The sequence below is a fragment of the Terrapene carolina genome, unplaced genomic scaffold (genome assembly GCF_002925995.2).
Source record: "Terrapene carolina triunguis isolate 2854851 unplaced genomic scaffold, T_m_triunguis-2.0 Scaffold93, whole genome shotgun sequence".
NCBI lineage: Eukaryota > Metazoa > Chordata > Testudines > Emydidae > Terrapene > Terrapene triunguis.
In genome coordinates, this window is record NW_020664444.1 from 14,403,313 (window position 1) to 14,421,781 (window position 18,469).

The 18,469-nt window shown below is 39.1% G+C and overlaps 1 protein-coding gene across 3 annotated transcripts in view; it reads right to left on the reverse strand.

Annotated features, from left to right (window-relative positions):
• The window catches only part of TRRAP (transformation/transcription domain associated protein), a 156,547-nt gene that overhangs the window by 61,976 nt on the left and 76,102 nt on the right, over positions 1-18,469 (reverse strand). For all 3 annotated transcript variants that reach the window (XM_026650611.1, XM_026650609.1, XM_024208476.2), the window contains 11 exons: positions 17,219-17,365; positions 13,620-13,822; positions 11,310-11,431; positions 9,899-10,112; positions 8,173-8,352; positions 7,277-7,423; positions 5,829-5,948; positions 5,233-5,520; positions 4,564-4,701; positions 3,995-4,107; positions 3,392-3,527 (listed from right to left, as the gene is read on the reverse strand). In XM_026650611.1, coding sequence (XP_026506396.1) covers positions 3,392-3,527; positions 3,995-4,107; positions 4,564-4,701; positions 5,233-5,520; positions 5,829-5,948; positions 7,277-7,423; positions 8,173-8,352; positions 9,899-10,112; positions 11,310-11,431; positions 13,620-13,822; positions 17,219-17,365 — 1,808 coding nt within the window. The remainder of the gene's footprint in view (positions 1-3,391; positions 3,528-3,994; positions 4,108-4,563; positions 4,702-5,232; positions 5,521-5,828; positions 5,949-7,276; positions 7,424-8,172; positions 8,353-9,898; positions 10,113-11,309; positions 11,432-13,619; positions 13,823-17,218; positions 17,366-18,469) is intronic.

Genomic DNA, 18,469 nt, shown 5'->3' on the forward strand with positions numbered 1-18,469 from the left:
CCCGGCCAGTCCAGTTCACCCTTCCAAGCTCCTCATCCATTCTTTCTCTCCTCTCACCCCCCACTGGCTCCCCAGACCTCTCATCAAAACTCAGTCTCTCCCCTGGCCCCTAGCTCCTTGTCCCAGTCTCTTTGCTCAGACAGTCCAAGTTCTCCCCCAATATCCTAGCTCCTTGCCAGATCAGTTGCCGATACACCCATTCCCCACCACACTGGTTCGTAGTCACAGTCTTCTTGTCCAGCCAGTCCCAGGTCTTCCCCCTATCCCCACAGCTCCTCATTCAAATCTCATTATCCTCCCCAGCCAACTGGCTCCCACTCTCCCACTGTGACATTTCTCCATCTTCCTCATCTACCCATGACTCCGAGTCCTGTCCTCCGTGCCCATCCAGTCCCAGTCTTACCAGACTCCTTGTGCTAATATATACTTCTTTGACACCCCCCCTTGGTCTGTCTTTTGCCCCTCTGCATTTGAATCAGATGGCTTTCTCCTTCATGCTGTCTGGGTGCCAGCAGGGGGTTCACTGAGAGCATAGGATAGGCTCCCTGCTCTCAGTTCCAGTGCCCAACCCCACTCCAGCCCAGAGTAGATGGGAGCAGCGATACTCAGACCTCACTGGTTCAGGAGCCAAATTAGCGATCAACATTACCCAAAAAAGGCTTATATAAAAATAAATAAGTATTATGTATGTATGTATGTAGTCATTTTGCTGTGAGATTTTTATTTTATTTTGTATTTAATTTAATTTTTAATATATATAAAATAAAATTCTCACAGCAAAATGACTGACCAATTATTATTATTTTATCAACTGCAATTGGTTAATAATATAGTAAACCCTTCCTGATTGGTTAATAATTAAATCACACACTCTTAATATGTGCTGCAAAGAGCTGCAGGAGACGCATTAAAGAGCCACTTGCAGCTTGCGAGCCTCAGTCTGAGTATCACTGCATTAGAGGGACAATCATCTTCATTCCTGTAGCCCTGGGCTACAGGGGATGGCACATGTGCAGTCGGGCCAGTGCTAGGATCTGGGAGAGGTTCGGGCATACTCCGTGAGCATGGAATCTTCAGATATTTTAGCTGTAATGCACTAGCAATTCTCTACGAAGCACATGCAAACTGCAATATAACTTGGCCACATTTGGATGGATTTTTATAAGGATGGCAAAAGGCACATCCCTGACACAAAGGGCACTCCCTGTCAAATTTGAAGTCCCCATTCCAAAGTATGGGGATAGTAGACCATTTCAAAGAAGATGTCTCAAACATTTAACACGGGAAAACAATGTATTTTTTTCCCTAGCCCCGGTCTCAGAAACAGCTGAACCTTTTTAGGAGGAAATTAAAAATCACCCTGTGGCAGACATCCAGCATGGAAAATTATACTCTAAATGGTTAAAAACTGGCAAAAGTTATAAACAACTGAAAACAGGGTCTTATAATGGGAAGTGTCAGGCAACCTTAATAATAGGTGGTGCTAGCGGCCCTGCCTATAATATGGTTATTTAAAATGCAGTTTTAAAGTTTAGTGGATTTGCTGTAAAAAGCAATATTTGAGACTCATTCTGAAATAAAATTAAGTAGACTCAAAAAAAAAAGGCCAAATAAAAGGAGAAACCCAACAGTTACTTCAGAGGTCTTTTATAATTTGACCAGAAAGTGGAAGAATATTAACACAGGAAGCAGTCCTCCTCCAATAGGTCACACCGTATAAATATCTCTTCTGAAAGCCATTGCAGAGCAGAGCAATAAAATTTAAGAAAAATTAGAACAGGTATTTGCCAAGCATGTAATTGCAATATGTCAATCACAGCATAGAAACAGCCTGCAGCCTCAGTTTGCAATACTTGTTTCACTAAAATAATATCTGCTGGCATTATCAACAGCCTGTGACAACAACAAGTACACTCCAAATCTCAGGCATTCAGTATTTAAACCTAGCAAATAAAATTTTGTGTGTGTCTTACTCAGTTCTCTCTTTCATAGACCTAGTACGAGTCTGCCAAACCTACCTACCAGCATATTAATGACAAATGGAGGCAGAGGGAGAGACATGTTACTTTTGTTGAAGTAGCTTGTGCATTACTAATAATTAATGCAGTTTTATTTGAAGCAATGTGGTCTACACTAAAATATATCAACGTTTTAGGTTTTCAGCATTATGCCCTGAGGTTGCTTTTGAATTATACTGCTGCAAGTTTAACAGGGTGGATCTGGGTGGGGGAAAGAATACTGCAGTTCTGTGGCATACTCCCTATTTCCCCTAAAACCTTGCACCATAACTCCACAGGGCTGGAGCTCCACGGTTGTGGGAAGGAGGCAAGTCCAGGTAAAACTAGGGGATGCTTACTTTCCATGATCTCATTTTCCCCTCCACAATCTCATATTTTAGCAGAATGGAGACTGGCAATACAAAAACTCAAGCCCTCCCTGGATATCCTAGAATTTAACTATGTCCCTGACAGTCTTGGAATATCAGAACACATGGAAGTAAGCATCCCACTACCTACAAAGGGTCGATTAAGGGAAACCAAAATTTATCCAGACAGTTTCCTGGTGTATGCAGGTTTTCCTATGTAGGTGTCAATCTGGGCCTTTGCACACCCTAACAGCCTTGCAAAACTATACATAGTAAATGGTTGTGGAAGCAGTCATGTTAATTGTAAGACAGTGAAGGAAAGGGCCTGGTGTTGTCATGCTCTATCACTTAATATCAAAGCATCTAAACTTACATTAACACTGCAGACAGAGGGCTTTTCCATTTAAAAACTGGGAGTTTAGTTACAATCTATCCATCCACAGAAGGTACAACAGTTTGATTTTCATATCACCATCCCTCGTTTCCCAGAACAAACCATAAAGGGATAGACAAATATCTATTTTCCCCATCCCTATCTTACATCACACAAACCCACAAGTTTTGGTTTGATGTTTAGGGGTTCCCCCCCCCCCCCAGATATGTTTTTTATGCAGCACTGTAAATGCTTCTGCAAGCTTCCCCATAAATCACTACTGGCACCAGCATGTTCACCAGTCAGCCACTTGGTGCTTTTTAATAATTTGACACCATATCCCAACCTTCATCCACCCTGGTGATTGCTACCCTGTTATGAAATATCAATTCTGAATTATAAGGAAGCTTTGTAAAGAGACAGAAAGACGGGGGGGGGGGGGGGGGGAATAAAAAGGAAAGACCCAAGTTAGTCTGTTGAAACAATATGCTCTGGTTGCCAAAATACCCAGCTGTGTACTACATAGAAGAAAATCCCCAAAGAGGAGTTTACTGCTTCTGTGAAATGAGTTGTAATGCTGACTTTGAAGAAACACAATCAGCACAATGAACAATGAAACAAAAAGTTCTCTGCACATTCTCAAAAATATTCACCTGCACCAGTGCCTCCTTCATAGCAGTCCAGTTTGAGACTCTCCATGCACATTCGAGTACCAGATAAGGATTTATATGGCCCTTTGACTGGCCATACTCTGTCAAAGGTTCCCACTGGTTCAACTCTTTTGAGCAACTATGAAAATGAAAACACGGTGTTAGCAAGAGTTATTTAAAAGTTACTTTAAGCACTTCATATCAGGAGAGCATCTGCATTCATGAATGTTTGAAAAATGCTTAGAAGGCATTGCAATAGTTGTAAATAGACTGCAGGATTAAAAACAAACAAAAACAATAATATAGAAGTGTATGAAGAGGGGGAACTGCACTTGGTGACCCAGATCCCAATATTAAATGGGAAAACAAATTCCATGTGAAATCTGTTCCCACAAACAGCAAATTATACTTTTGCAATGATTTACGTATAGCCGTTCTGAAGTCTGTTAAAGGAGTAGCAATATAATATTTTATTCCCCTAAGTTGCTCTGTATCTTAAATGTGCTGGGCTTAGTTTATTTTAGTAATCGATGTTTTAAACTACTAGAGTACTTCTTTTATCTTGCTTTGTAACAACATCGTTCTGCTCCAATTTTAAAATCTTACCGAATCCAATGGTCTTCCCAGAGTTGATACTCAGGGAAGATAGCAGGGGAGGCATTATTTCGTTCATGTTCCTTTTTGGCTTTTTCCATTGCTTTTTCGTATGTTTCTTGTGCCTTTAAAAAAAAGAAAGAAAGAAAGCACTTCATTTTAGATTTATATCTGCTCTAAACATATATCTGAATGCATTTCATTACGATTTTTTTTTGAAGACACATACATGATTTAAAAACTCTTTAAATACCTCTATTATCAGACCCGATAATAAATTAGGACGGTTAACTTATTTTCTTATTTACAATTTTATGCTTCTTAGTCAAATTAATGATGTACTGCAGGAAACTAGTTTTGGCTATATTCAAACATATCTTATCAACGTACCATGGAGTCTTAAACTAATACTTCATACAGAGGAAGTTTTATTTGAGACATTATCCTCAACTCAAATGAATTTTCTATTTGTTCTTATTAATAACAAAGTACACATTTTGTGGGCTTTTAGTATGCTTATACTGATAGTTAATCTATATAAAGCAAAGTTTAATAATGTGCATATATTGTGCAAATATTACCTGTTCAAAAAAGCCATGTTGTTCATAAGCAATAGCAGTTGCTGTCTCTGGAAATTTACAGCGCTTTTGCCATAGTCCAGCCCACATATCCTCCTCTTGTAACAGAGAGTAAAGCTCAGCTAGGGAATCCAGTATTTCCTAAAAAACATAGCAAATAACCAAGCACATTCTTCTAAGGTCAAAATGTTGCTGTAATTTTTTTGTGATCAATTTTTTTATTAAGTAAATGCCTTACACATTAAAGCATGTTAGTTGGCATATTTTAAAGTAAAGCATATGATAAAAACCACACAACATACGGTAAGAAAGACATGAAAATAACAATTAAGTTCTAAATATGTCATTTTTAAATTTTATGTCTAGACCTCCACTGTATGATCACTCTTTGAAAACCCAGGAAGTAAGTGGTCCGTTATCACCGGATATATAAAAAATTAACAATGCGCCATATTACAATTCAGCTTCTCTCAAAACTTGCTCATGAGTTGACCTGGCTTGTCTCCACTAGCATCTTAGGTCTTTTTATGGTAATTAGCATGATATCTACACACTTTAGCAGCCAGTGTGGACAGATACTTTTATGTTTAACTTTGTGTAGCTGGTTATGGTCACCCTAGGTCTTCTCTGCCTTTAGTAGGCTATCATAATTTAATTAATGTTATTCCTTACCTGTTGAGGAGGGGTTATGCTTTCCTGCTCATAAAATTCTGTTGTCTGTTTAGGTTTAATCTGAAGACTCAATCCTTTTTCAAAGGCTTGATGTTCCAGCATCAATGTGGAACGGAACCACAGGTTGTGAGTTTTACCTAAGTACTTAAGCACACAGGGCCTGATGGGAATGGGAGGAACACACTGTGACATTGCTTCCACAAAACAGTTTAGTGCACTCGGCTGGCAGTCTCGCTGCACTTGGTGGCTACCACTGCATAAGAAAGGGCTTATTTCACCTGCAAGAGCCTGGAATTAAAACAACAGAAACAGTGATTTCATTCAGACTATTCCAACACTTAGGTCATATTTAAAGTCTTACTAATACCATACAGATCAGGGAATTTTCATAGAGTAGTTAAAACATGAAAAGATTAATTCCCTTTGAAATCTGAAGGGGCCAATTTCTTTCAAAAGCAACCAGTATTAAGACATATAGCTGGAGGAAACACTAGAAATGGATTATTTTTAAAGTGAGGGAACAAGTAATTATGGCAGAAAATTACAATCTACTGAAACACCAGCTACTACCAAAAAGACACAAAAATGATTCTCACATGCTGCTGTCTATCAGATAAGATTTTCCACAATCGGGAGAAAAGTTGGATCCAAGTTTTCTCTGCTAATGGTGTAGAGATATGACACAACTGAACAAAGGCACTTAATAACGCTCCAGTCTAGAAATAAAGAGAAACAATTAGGGATGTAAAGAAAAAAAAAAAAGACCTTTCAATGAATTTGCACCATGGAAGAGTTACTGTAGGATACAGTCCAGAAGCTAAGCTTCCCCAAGATGTGTGCAAGCAGTTACATTACTTGTTTTCCCAAGTGTTCCATAACCAATACAATTTTTCAAAATTTCCCTTAGGTGGAAAGAGAAAACTACTGTGAAATAAATGTTATCATATTTCCATGTTTATTAAGACAACAACTCATGACTATAATAGCTACAAATAAAAAAAGTAAGACGCTCTCAAGGAAGAGAAGAGAAAAGGTGACTAATGGGGTTGCTGACATTTGGTGGTAAGACAAAACAAGCAGGCTAGTTGGCTAGATCTACTGATGTTTTCAGAAGATCACAAAATAGCGCTCATCTAACAATTAGCTTCTTATGAATTATTAAAAACAATGCTGTTTATAATCTGTTACCATGCTTTACTAATTGATTTAATCCTGTCTTGTGTATTCGGGGCAGCAGTTTTCTTATCTAAATGCAACAGATATTTAGTTCAATTCTAAATGCAATAGGTGTATCTGGCAAAACCTTAATTTATGTGTACTGAAGTTAGGAGCCCAATCACCTGATTTCACCCACTCAAAGGCAAGGTTTTCCAGATGCTCTGTGTTTACCCACATTTGGCCCTTAAGACTTAGTACCAGCATGATAGTATATAATTTCCAGTGACAAAAGTAACTGGAAAAACAATTAGCAACTTTTCAAATTGTCAGTATAACTAAGCAGTTCTCACTGTATTCCTTAATGAAGACACTCACTCAGCTTGGTTAACCTCAGGATTTTGGAGGTTAATCAGGACCTTACTATTGCTTGCAAAAGTTCAAGACTGTTGTGGTGCTGATTGCTCTCGCCACCTCAAGTACCACAGGAGCAGCAGTGGCAGCCATGAAAGTGACATCAAATATATTAGCAATGCGATAGGACCAGGTAAAACAGGCTGCAAAGATTACACCTCTTGAATCTCTGAGCCCTATTGTTTTCAGAACTTGTGCAAAGTGAAGATGATTTTTTTTCCAAATGGAGGAGAGAAATATGATGGAATAGGTGTAGGATGGAGTTAGATGCTGGGGGAGAGGACCAGGAGAAAGCCAAATGTAAAAGTGGGTAGGCTCTAGTTTTCAAAAGGCTTATGAAATATACAGTATTAGCATAAAATAAAATGAACAGTGCAACCAAAGAAACAAAAGAATTCATTTGTGTGCATCAGTTTTGAGATTTCAATATTTCAGCAAAGGTTTTCATGCTATGCGACCAATAACCTGTACCAACCTTCACTTCTCGAAGAGAGTCAAGAAACTTGTCATGTCTGTTGGTCAACATGTGTAGCTGGTTGCCTATGTCTTTCTCAGAAAGTTCTTTGGTTTTAGGTGTACTCGTCTGATCTCCTGGAGCCAATTCAATGTCAATCTCCACATCCTACACAAAAGTAAGGCCAATTATAATGCTGATACTTTCAATAATTATCACCACTTCATTTCTGTACACATACAAAACAAATATGGTACTCATTATTTCAGCCCTTGTTACCTATTATTGTAATTTTTTTTTTTAGGATTTGAAAATTTAATTCCCACTGTTAAGGGAGAAAGAAAGGGCCAAAGCAGTCATCTAGAATAGACGGAAGATTAAAAAAAGATGAATTAACATGGCTTCACAGAGCTAGTAAGTCAAATGGTAGTAAACCATTGTCTAAAATGTAATTACAATTACACCTCTACCCCGATAGAACATGAATTCGGATATAACGCGGTAAAGCAGCGGGGAGCCCCGGGCCCTTTAAATCCCCGCCCGAGCCCCACTGCCAGAGCTGCGGCGGTGATTTAAAGGGACCGTGGCTCCCCACAGCAGCTGGAGCACTGGGCCCTTTAAATCACCGCCAGGGAAGCTGGCCCAGTCCAGCACGCCGTAGCGGACCGAACCCGATATAACGAGGTCTCACCTATAAGGCAGCGAGATTTTTTTTGGCTCCTGAGGACCACGTTATATCGGGGTAGAGGTGTACATCTACTTAACTTCATTATTCATTTACACCAGGTGTGCTGCTATAGTCACTGCACATCACTTTACACACATGTATAGCAATTCCGACTAGCATTAAGATGTGTCCCATAAACTGTGCTTGGTGAGACATCATCATCTGCTGTAAAATAAAAATAAAATGTTACCTCTTCTTTGGATTCGCTGTTTTCTCTTTCTCGAGGCTCTTGTTTGACATGGGTTACCATAGCAAATGCTGCCCGATCGTGACTGTCTGCAAGGTTGATTACATTAGTGATAGATGGAAGCATGGCTCCCTGACAGCTTGTGCCAATTGTAGTATTTCTTTCACACACTGCCAACAGGAGCTAAGAAATTAAAAAACAAGGCAAAGGTTTTAACCCATTGTGTGTGATGTATTTAAAAACACATGTCCTTGATTTATTTTGTATTGCACCTTTTTTCCTTGTCATAAGAGGACTCTGTCCTTCTCAAATCAACAGTGAACGGGGGACTATGTTTAACAGCTTGAACTTCCCTTTACAAATTGAGTTTGGATGTCAGGCTGGCCTGAATGAGTCAGAATTTTATCTACTTTTCATCAGAGCAATTATTTCTACCAACTGGTTCATGAGCAGTTGTTGTTGTTGTGTTCGAGATATCCCCCACCCTCCCTGTGTTTCTGAAACAGGAACAAATTCAAACAAATCTTAAAAGAACAAAGATTTAGACTGAACAGACCAACAGAAAGGAAACGCAATTACATTCTCTGCTTATATGTTCAAGTACAAAAGGGTCAATAAGGAAGTTAAGATAGCAACTGAAGTTACCTAGCAGTTGGAGAAAACTGGATAGTGAGAGTCTGGGACATGGACATTTGGTCATTAATCTGCACCTCTACTGGCAGTATCAGAAGGGCCAAAGATTGAATGGGCATGGAGTATCTTGTCTTTGCTAGATGCGACCCTTCTAGGTCAGAGCTGAGGTGCCACACATATTTAGAGAACAAAGTGGACTTCCATCTTCAGCTCATCACCTTCTGTCACTGATATGTGGTGGGTTATTGTGCCTTTGAGGTTGCCATTTGATTATAGCTCTAACAGGAAATGTATTGCCATATGTTAGGACAGTAAGATTAGAGACCCCATAATGACACATAGGGAACAGGAGTTTTCTGCATCTAAGCATCATATTTTTATGGAAGTTTTTTTATTTAGTGTCTCAATCTACATAATATATACAATTTTCCACTAAAATACATGGCTTACCTAAAAAGAGATGTAGAAGATTCCCACTGTTCCTTGTCACCCTGAAAGCTGCTCTGATCTTTCTCAGTTGATGAAGTTAACAAAATGACTGCTTTGTGCTTGGTTATTTTATACTCAGATTTTGATATACAGGTCATTTCAAAGAAATTGGCGATTTACTTATGTTTTGTTTTAGATAAAATGATCAGAAACCAGATTTCACACCACAGCAATCCCCCTTTAAAATCTCTCTCAGCAACAGTTCTGACACTCCATTCTGATCTGTCTTTTAGGATTCAATCTGTCAAAAAGATTCCTCCTCCAGTCGTTTTTTGTTTGTAAGTCATTTTTTGCTTAAAGAAATTCTGAGCACTGACTAGGCTTTTCTCAGATAAACTGAAGCCTTAAAGCTTTAAAATACATGTCAACTGGATTCAAGAACATGGTTGCAGAGATTTCCCAGGCATCAGCTTTTCAATATTTAAAAGATTAGTACTTGTTTTAAAATGTTCTGAGTATCTAAAATGGTACCCTCGATATGGGGAGTTTTACAGGGCTATATCACTTTTCAAGATACACACAATACATCTACACATTCATAAGGGAAAAAAGGAGCAAATATTTCTAAAATTACATTCACTGTTCTCATAAAAAATGGTTTTCCTACCTCAATGCACTGCTTGATCCAAAAGTGGTTTCCCATAGCCTCCCAGTTTTGAGAACAAGTTACATAAAGTAGGCGTTCATAGACACGACGCTTCATGGAATTGTCAAAGACCTCAAAAAATTTGGCTCGGATGAGCGGCTGAGCACAACGCAGCCCCGAAAGGAATGCAGGTTCAAGTTTAGCAGTGAGCTCACTTCCAGAAAGATTCTCATCCCTAGGAAGAATGCATAAGCAATTGATAATACACAGGCGTTTGAAAGTGTCACCTATTTATTTAGCCAGAGGATATTTTCTTTTGTTCTACCAATTTCTGGAAGATGTTAATATCGAGAGTCAAGTGTGGCTTTGTCTACTACCAAAAAAAGCATAAGTTTCTGTGACATATCAAAAGTCCCTTGAGAACATCTCACATGGAGTCAAATCACAAGAACAAATACCACAATGGCCAAGAGACCCACCATGTCCAATGGAGGTCACTGTTTATCTCTCTGGATTAGCTCTGCAGCAAACCTTTCTACAAGCTTAATGCCATAGGGCTCAAATGAGTAATGCAACGTTTCAATGGTTTCTCTATGAGTCCATTGTCCAGATTGAGCAAAGTGGAATTTTGGGTGGTGGAATCACTCCTGCGCCACGAAGGTTATGCAAACTGCTTTTAGAACATCTTACACAAACTAGAAGTTCACGTGTATACAATGCTAATCACTGTAGACAATATTGTTAGCCAGGTGCCATATATGCAGGGGCCTAAGTGCACACTTCTATTGTGGACAAGGCAATCTCTGATTTGCACTGGTGGAGGTTATTTCTGCTTGAAATACCCAGGTAAGCTCCACTGACGCAAATTGAAGTTTGCCTTGTCTACAACTAAGGGTTTGCACAATTGCTGCTACTCTGCTAGCTGGCTCTGAATGGCTGAAAACAAGGCATATGTTTAAAGTACAAAATTCCTTAGTGGCCATTATAACTTACCAGAAGTGCACACCTATCTTGTGGTGAGGCGATTATTGTCAATGTTTTTCTATACAGGGCTAGAAGACTCAAGTGTGGCTATCTAAGTAACTAGAAAAATATTCATTACAATAAGCTTCCAGGAGAAAAGCTTCATACAAAGGGGAAAGGAGGGACACTGCAATAACAGTCAATACTATCTCTACATCACGATTAACTATGAAGATGCCACAGCCCCTTTTCTTTTTGCTTGGAGCAAGGGCTGTAAAAAGATTTTGTATCTGAAGATCTAAAGCGAATATGTAAATATGTTCACTCCAGTCTCAGTGAAATGAACTGATTGTGCATTTTACAACAAATCTAATATAGCCCTAAAAGATGGATGGCATGTTATAAAGGTCATGTATGATACAAATTATGAACCAATAAGCTGCAATACTTGATTAATTGCTATAATTACCTATAGACATAGTTAACAAGGTCTAAGAACTGGGCATTTAATTCAAGGTCTTCTGGAAAACGCTTTTCAATGTAGGTCATCATTTTCACTAGCAAAATGGACTTCTCCCGGAGAGTAGGTGTCTGTTAAAAAGAGACATGATTAATTTTCTCAATTCATCTTGAAACACAAGGAGAAATGGCATGTTCAAAGTACATTTCAGCCATCTTCTACACCATTTTTTTCACTCCTACGCTACTGAAAAATGGCTTGACACAAGGTCATGCTTTCTAAAAGTAAAACAACCCCCCAAAACTCTAAAGTATTTATAGTTCTAGCATAGATACTACACTGGAAATATAAATGAAAGCTATGGATAAATAAATAAAGTTATGGATGCCTAAAATCATTAAAAGATTAAAAAAAGTTTAATTGTGTAATAGCTAATGCCACTATATAAATCCATGGTACACCCGCACCTTGAATACTGCATGCAGTTCTGATCACCCCATCTCAAAAAGATATTAGAACTGGAAGTAGTACAGAAAAGGGCAACAAAAATTATTAGGGGTATGGAACAGCTCCCACATGAGGAGATATTAAAAAGATTGGGGCAGTTCATATTAAAAAAAAGATGACTAATGGGGGAAGTCTATATCATGAATGGTGTAGAGAAAGTGAATAAGCGTATCTACCCCTTCATCTTACACAAGAACTAGGGGTCACCCAATGACATTAATAGGTAGCAGGTTTACATCAAACATAACACACCCAGTCAACCTGTGGAAACTGGGTTCAAAAAAGAATTATATGTTCATGGAGGAAAGGTCCATCAATGGCTATTAGCCAAGATGGTCAGGGATGCAACCGTATACACTGGGTATCCCTAAACCTCTGACTGCCAGAAGCTGCGACTGGATGACAGGGGATGGAACATTCAATAAATTGCCCTGTTCTGCTAATTTTTTCTGAAGCATCCGAGACCAGCCAATGTTGGACAACAGGATACATGGACCACTGATCTGACCTAGTATGGACATTCTTAGAACTATAAATACTGTGACCAACCAGTGGTCCAGAAAGGTGTAAAACATTTTTTTAGGTTACGCTGCCATTGAATCATACCCGTCTCTCATACTAGAGAGACGAGGTGGGTGAAGCAATATCTTTTATTGGACCAACTTCTGTTGGTGGGAGAGACAAGCTTTTGAGCCACACAGAGCTCTTCTTCAGGTCTGGGAAAGGAACTCCCAGCATCACCGCAACATGCAATGTGGAAAAGACTGTTTAGCATAAGTAGTTAGTGCATACAGAAATAAAACACACACCCCTAGTTGTCACCTACTACCCGACACTGGAACCCATATGGGATATCAAACAACTACAACCCATATTCGATGGGGGACCCCATCCTGAAACAAATCTTTCCTAAACTCCCACTTCTGGCCTTCAAACAACGCGGCAACCTCTCCAAGCTCATCACCAGAAGCAAGCTCCCTACACACCAAGGCACACCAACTCAAAGCAACATCAGACCCTGCCAGAACATCAGATACAAAACCTGCAGACATCTCTGCTACAATGATCAACACCCCCTACGACACTCTTTTCAAGAGCCTATCCATGCCTATCACAAAACAAGAACAATGCGGGAAAACCCCCTACACTTAAGACAATAGCAATTATGCCTTGTGAAGTACATAAGAATAAAAGGTTTTGGGGTCACTGCATGAGAAAAGCCCCACAGTACACACACAACAATAGGCATAAAAATATGTACTCATCACACCACAGAAAGAAGATTTTCAACAGTCTAAAATTTTCAGACTGTAAACTTAAAAACTTGAATCAGGATCTTAGCTTGAACTCACAACATTTTGGACTTTATTCACTGCCAAATTCTTTCAGAAATAAGATGTAGGTAAGTACACTGCATGATGTTATGGAAAGTGATATAATTGGTAAGATATAGCTTCACCTACAAATATTCCATCATCTTACTTTAACTGAAGCAACTTTACATGGCCCTATAATACTGGCTTTTGGACACTTGAACCTTTGGCTTTAAAAAAACATACATATAGTTTTCTTAGCAAAGCACTATTTCACATGAAAGGGAAAATTTAGCCTATAATGTGCTGAGCATTCTTAACTTTATTTCTTCCTTGGGAACCCAGAGTGTTCACAACTTATAGACGGCACTTAAAAATATGCAGACTTAGGTCCTTACAGAACCCTTTGTCAAACACTGAACAGAAAATGCAAGTTACAGGTTTTCATTAGTTTTTGATTAGAATAAGGATTTTCACCTGATTTAACTTTTCAATTTACCTGATTGGCTGCCATTGGAGAATTGTTTTTCACCCACTCTTCCACTATTTTTACCACTGCACGAAGAATTTTAGCATCAGTAGATTTTTCAATGAGAGATGTTAGAATAGCTTGGATAAAATTTTTCCTCATCTCCATGCTCATCACTGCAAGACGAGTTTTCACAAGATCCAAGCTCAGCATTACCAGTTCACTTGTACCTGCTATGGATAGAAGTGCATAAATTTTATTCATCAGTCATTTCATATGCCAGAAAAAATGGTTTCAGTGTGATCTGCACAGTAGAACCTTCAAGTTCTAACTTTGCTAACAATCTGTGAAGCTGATAACTGCTAAATATCACCCCTTTTCTCAGGCAACAGATAGGCAAGCCAATGAACATGTTACACAAGAAACACCTAATCACAGAAATGCAGGGCTGGAAAGGATCTCAAAAGGTAATCTAGTCCAGTCCCCTGAGTTGAGGTAGGACCAAGTAAACCTAGGGTTACCATCCGTCCGTATTTCCCCGGACATGTCCGGCTTTTTCGTCGTTAAATAGCCGTCCGGGAAGAATTGGTAATAAGATAGAAAGGTCCGGGATTTCCCCCCCGTCCCTTCCATGCAGAGTGCGGCGTGGCTGATAGGGTGGCTGGGCCCGATTGAGCCGCTCCCATTGGCCTCCAGCAGCCAGAGCCCCTCCCCCGCTCCCCATCCCCCTGCCTCAGCACTCTGTGGGGGAGGGGCTATGCACACGGCAGCGCGGCAGCCTGCTCCACGTGGAGCCAGTGGCTCGAGCGGCATGGTGGTAAGGGGAGTCCCGGGGGGCAGTCAAGGAGCAGGGAGAGGTTTCGATGAGTCGGGAGTTATGGGGGGGCTGTCAGGGGGCGGGGGTGTGGAGAGGGATTGGGGCAGTCAGGGGACAGGAAGCAGGGGGGGTTGGATGGGTTGGGGGTTCGGGGGGCAGTCAGGGGACAGGCAGCGGTTGGATAGGCGTGGGAGTCCGGGGATCTGGTGGAGGCGGGGGTGTGGATAGGAGTCAGAACAGTCAGGGGACAGGTAGGGAGTGGGGTTCTAGGGGGGCAGTTGGGGGGGGGTGTCTCAGGAGGGGGCAGTCGGGGACAAGGACAAGGGATGCTTAGTTAGGGGGTGGGGTCCCGGGGGTGGTTACGGGCAGGGGTCCCAGGAGGGGGCAATCAGGGGACAAGGCGCAGGGGGAGGTTGGATGGGTTGGGGGTTCAGTAGGGAGCGGGAAGTGGAGGGAGTGGCTAGGGGGCGGGGCTACCCCCCACCCCCGGAGTGTCCTCTTTTTTGAAAGACCAATCTCTCACAGGTATTTGTCCAACCTGTTCTTTAAAAGCCTCCAATGACAAGGATTCCAGAACCTCCCTTGGAAGCCTGCTCCAGTACTTAACTATCCTTATAGTTAGAAAGATTTTCTTAATATGTAACCTAGACCTCCCTTGCTGCAGCTTTAGTGGATTACTTTTTGTCCTACTTCCAGTGGACATGGAGAACAATTGATCACAGTCCTCTTTGTAACAGCCCTTAACATATCTGAAGACTTATCAGGTTCCCCCTCAGTTTTCTTTTCTCCAGACTAAACAGGTCTAGTTTTTTTTAACCTTTCCTCATAGGTCAAGTTCTCTAAACCTTTTATCATTTTTGTTGATCTCCTCTGGACTCTCCCCAATTTGTCCACATCTTTCCAAAAGTGTGTCCAATTCTGGGTGCCACAGTACACAGCTGAGCCCTCACCAGTGCCAAGGAGAGCAGGACAATTGCCTCCAGTGTCTTGCATACAACGCTCAAATTAACACACCCAGAATATTAGCTTTTTTTGCAACTTCATCACATTGTTGAATTATATTCAATTTGTGATCCTCTATAACTCCCAGATCTTTTTCAGCAGTACTACCACATACCCACATCCCAAGCAGGGTGGATAATTAATGATTTTTTAAAATATATTTTTTTTAATGTATAGTTTTTTTTATTTTATTATTTAAACTATAATATGTTTATTTTTAAAAATAAACCTTTTAAAATGAAAGCTAAATATAACACAAAATATGTTAAGGCCTAATTATAATTTTGTTGTAAATGTGAAACATGTTTTGATAAGAAAAGTTTATATATCCAAAACATTTCAGGTTTTGTTTAATAAAAAATAAATGTTATATGCAGTTTTGTGTTTAATTAAATTCCAGTTACCATCCTAATGCAGCATGATAAATCATGAACAAAAAAGTTAATTATCTAGTAAATAATATATCATTCACCATTTTCTAACCTGCTGAAAATGTACAATTAATAATCATCTGAAAATATTAAGCTATATTTGTTTAAATAAATGTATATAGTTTGCTAGGTAGCAAAAAGATTTACCAAATCTAGCATAAAGGGTCTATTTAGTTGTAAATCAACATGTTTTAATAGTTATATCAACCAATGAGAATTCTTCAGAAAATAACTGAAATACAAGTGGAAAAGTTGATTAAATCAATTATTTAAATGGAGGCTTTCCATGTGGTGATTTAAATGGCCTTGATTTAAATCAATTCATCCTGCAATTAAAGAATAACATGGTTAAAGCCTCTTTATGGGTGCAACTTTATGGAAAATTCTAGGGAACTATTAAAATATCAACAAAAGAAAATGTTACCATGGATACAAACCCCTATAATCACTTTGAAAAACAGTCTGTGTATCATACCCAAAACAATGGCCCACAGTGCTCTTCAGGACAGCCTTCCCCTTTGGTCATGTCCATGTGAAAAGAATTCAGTTGGAAAGGAGGTGGTGAGGCCTCATTTTAATAATACTTTGACAAATATTATAGTATGCCAATAAATCATGAGGTATAAATAATTGAAGCTAAACTTGTCAAAATGAAAACAATATTTTGTGATGCAGTATTCTTATTCTGTTAATTTCCTGACTTACTTATCTGCCAAATTTAATAATTTGCAATGAGTTACTCAGGGATTAGTCTCAATTCACAAGGTCCTATTCTGTGTAATTAGAATGCAAGTTAGAAATCTAATATTGGAAGTGCTTCTTCCAAACAATTTTCCTCAGCAGCTTCATCATTAATTGAAATATTTTGTTCTTTAATAGCACTGTATTTCTTTAGCAGCATTTTTGCATTTTGTATTGACTCATGATTTGGATCATTTGATGACAGGCAAAACTCCATCTACTGATAAAGTCACCACTGTAAGAAGATAACAAGGGCACCAATTGATTTAACAAAGAACTGCTTCACTACTATTAGCTTGCACCTATTAAATTAAGAGTCACTGAAAGCAGAGAACTGTCAACCTATTCTCCTGAAGAATCCAATTTTTAAATATAATGCATTTCAAACATTTACTAACCAATTGATGTTTGACTCAATATTAAGTTGTTCAGCAGGTATTAAGAACACAAAAAATGTTATTTTTTTTCCAGTCGATACTTTCAACAAGATTTCTCACTTTTTATTGGATTATTTTCAAATTATTCAATGCACTATGGAATTCAAAACCTTAACAAATACACAAGCAGCTAAAACCACTCAATCTCTGCATTATGATAGGATTACATTATTTAAAACCTTTATTGACCCGCATTACTACCTGTGGTTGCTTCTGCTGTTCCTGATGCAGCCTGTGGATTCAAATGTTCCCTGACCATCTTCTGTAGGGATCGCATGAAGACTGAAATCAGTCTGTCTATGTAGCTTGGATTGTTACTGCATGCAGACTTCAGAATCATTAAAGTACCTAAGATATAAATAAAAACTCTTTAAAGACAACTAAAATTATCATTCATACTTTGGGTAACCAGATAAACATAAGAATGGCCATACTGGGTCAGACCAAAGGTCCATCTATCCCAGTTTCCTGTCCTCTGACAGTGGCCAATGCCAGGTGCCCCAGAGGAAATTAACAGAACAGATAATCATCAAGTGATCCATCCCCTGTTGCCCATTCCCAGCTTCTAGCAAACAGAGGCTAGGGACAACATGCCCTATTTTGAGTAAACTAAATTCTGTACTTGTCCTATGAAAGGACAGTCAGAGTGCTCTACTTTTGGACAGTTGTGTCCTACCTTGGATATTCAGCTAGCCCGGTTACAAAGACAGGAAATCTATGTAGATACGTGATGGAAAAGGCTAGCAAACCAAGATTAATTGCAATATTTTTCTATTTAGCTCTCTCAAAGCATTCCTTGCTACTCAGTCAGAAGCTCAGTTTTTCAATAGAAATACCCTAAATATATCTAATAGTTGACTCTTGCCTTGTTAAATGGCTTTTTTCATGCCTTGGAACGGTGTCAGTTCTTAAATCCCATAATATGAAAATAAAGCATCATACTTGTTGGACATATAGATGTAATCCTCCCAGAATGTCATTAGTTTCATATATCAGTTACTAAGTAGATAAGAAATCACCGCAATTAAAAGGGTACATACTTGAGCTATGCAGGAGCTGTCATTTAGTATTAAAGACACTTCCTAAGTATCTGTATTAGAACAAATACGTATTTTTCTCCTCAAACTGTATATTTGTTAACAATGCCTGTGCACATATATTGGATATAAATGTAGCGATTGATGTTCCTCTGAAGTATGTTGGTGTTCATGTACGGCAGCTGATTTTACAAGATATATAGCAACATCTGTCCTCACACAGTATACAGATAGATTAGAAACCCTATTCTGGCAGTAACAACCATTTCCCACTTTTCTGCATCTTCATAATTCATCAGATAACCCACAGCAATATTTAGCGTTTCGGTGTTTTATTAACAGACAGAATGACTGCTTTGAAAGCTTTACCTTATTTTGTCCCTCCTTTTCTGCTCCTCACAAATTTGCCTGAACT